Below are 2,217 nucleotides of genomic sequence, written 5' to 3' on the forward strand. Positions count from 1 at the left end.
GGCCTTGACCCCCTCGAGGGAGGGGGCACCCACATCTGCTCTGGGCACCCTGGGCCACTGCCTCACCACCCCCATCATAAAAAATTTCTTCCTAATTTCTCATCCCAATCCCCCCTCTTTCAGCTCAAACCCGTTCCCCTGGTCCTGTCCCTGCACCCCCTGATCCAGAGCCCCCCCAGCTCTCCTGTAGCCCCCTTTCAGCACTGGAAGGTGCTGGAAGGTCTCCCCGGAGCCTTCTCTTCTCCAGGCTGCACACCCCCAACTCTCTCAGCCTGTCCCCGCACGGGAGCTGCTCCACCCCGTAGCGACAGCATGAGGAGTGACGGTTTTGAGCTGAAGGAAGATTCCGAGCAGACAATCCCAGTGCTGAGACACTGGCCCGGGTTACCCAGAGCGGTGGGAGATACCCCATCCCTGGAGAGATCCAAGCTCAGGTGTGGTGAGGCTCTGAGCGCCCTGATGGAGTCAGAGACGTCCCTGCTCTGTGCAGGGGGTTGGACCAGACGGTCTCCAAAGGTCCCTTCCCACCCAAACCATTGCATGACCCCAAGCGTTGGCGGTCGCCGCGGGGTTTGGTGTGACGCCGGCTGCCATCAGAGCAGATGTTCTTGGTGGGGGCTCGGAGCCTGGCTGCCAGCACACAAGGTCTGTCCTTCCAGGCACTAATGCCAAGTGGCCTTTCTGTCCCCCCCGCAGCTGTCATCCCCCTGACGGACTCCGAGCACAAGCTGCTCCCCGTGCACTTCGCCGTGGATCCGGGGAAGGAGTGGCAGTGGGGGAAGGACGACAGCGACAACGTCAAGCTGGCCAGGTCGGTTCTCGGCAGAGCGCGGCGGGGACGGCCGCGCCGGTCTGTCCCCAGCTGGGGATCTCGTGGCTCTGGACTGGGGTTGGACGGGGTGTGAACCTATTCGGGGGGGGGATGGACGAGCTTTTTCTCTTGGTTCATTCTGATGCCTGATTTCGGTACATTTTGGGGAGGATTGTGACATCTCTTCGGTCCCACCAGGTAAAGACACGATTGCTCCGAACTCTAGAGCTTCAGACTAGACGTAGCTCAGAAACAAGATGCAGAAGACGAGCTGTTGTATTCCCACGAAAAAGGTGTATGTTTCTGTTCCTCTGTCCCCACTCGGAGATGACAAATGTCTCGGAGCGTGGGGGATGGCTCGCAGTCAGCCACCCTTCCTATTTTTGACGACGGGTGAGCCGTGCCGTGGTTTGGTAGCAGCGAGTTTCCTGTTATCGAGCCAGACGGCAGCAGCGGTGGGTGTAGCGGTCAGAGAGCTGGAGGTGCGACTTGTCCATCGCCTGCCGTTGGGTTAGGAAACCTAGGAACCTCCAAGAGCAAAGCATTAAAACTCAGCGCAGGTTTTACGGATACAGTATCTCATTTTGAGGAGTTTGGAGCCAGGGTTCCCTGTGTTTTTAGTGGAAAAGAATTTTTTTTTTTTTTTTGACAAGTGGAAATTTTTGAGAAAACATCTTTACTCTTTTGTGAACTTGTTTTTTTGGAGAGGAGAATCATTTTGAAACTAGCTCGATTTACATCTGTGACATCTGCTTTTTTTTTTTTTTTTTTTGTTATTTGTCTCGTGTGCAAGTTGAGATGATTTGTCGAGTGAAGTTTGATTCGTAGCAAACTTGATTTTGACCTTCAGGGATCTTCTGATTCATTCACTTGGGTTTTCAGTGAAAGGTTTGGAAAGGCTACAGAAACGTCACCTTTGGTGTTGCTGCTGTCTGGATGCTGTTTTGTTAAAAATGCATTTTAATATAAAGCTGACAAATAGCTAAATATGGAGGGGGGGAAACCTCCGTTATTAAAATGAAAGTTGACTGTAACATTTTTTTTTTTTAATTCTTGTTTTAAATTTCAGTGTGACGTTATCGCTGGAAGCAAAGCTGCACTTGCTGCACAGCTACATGAATGTTAAATGGATCACGTTGCCTTGTGACATGCAGGTAAAGAGATCAGGAGCATTTTCTTTATTCTTTAATTATTTAAACTCCCTTCCGCCGGGCAGCAGGCGGATAGTCATCACCCGCCTTGCTCTCCTCCACGTGAGGTTGCCTGTGCCTCCTGAAATCGCAGCTAACGCTGCTCTGAGCAGATCACCAGCTTGGTTTTGTGCAGGTATTTTTTTTCCTCCAGCTTTCCGTGCCTCTTTTTCCTCTTCGTGCTTGAAGCACAGCCCTCGTGCATCCTGCCGGGCA

At 52.2% G+C, this 2,217-nt stretch overlaps 1 protein-coding gene across 1 annotated transcript in view; it reads left to right on the forward strand.

Annotated features, from left to right (window-relative positions):
* Window positions 1-2,217, forward strand: part of OTUD7B (OTU deubiquitinase 7B) — a gene marked incomplete at its 5' end in the record, with an annotated part of 9,182 nt that overhangs the window by 4,898 nt on the left and 2,067 nt on the right. The window contains 2 exon segments of the mRNA XM_010083124.1: window positions 697-811; window positions 1,881-1,965. Of these exon segments, the coding sequence (XP_010081426.1) occupies window positions 697-811; window positions 1,881-1,965 (200 nt within the window).

This window comes from Pterocles gutturalis, unplaced genomic scaffold (genome assembly GCF_000699245.1).
Source record: "Pterocles gutturalis isolate BGI_N339 unplaced genomic scaffold, ASM69924v1 scaffold19855, whole genome shotgun sequence".
NCBI classification, from domain to species: Eukaryota; Metazoa; Chordata; class Aves; order Pterocliformes; family Pteroclidae; genus Pterocles; species Pterocles gutturalis.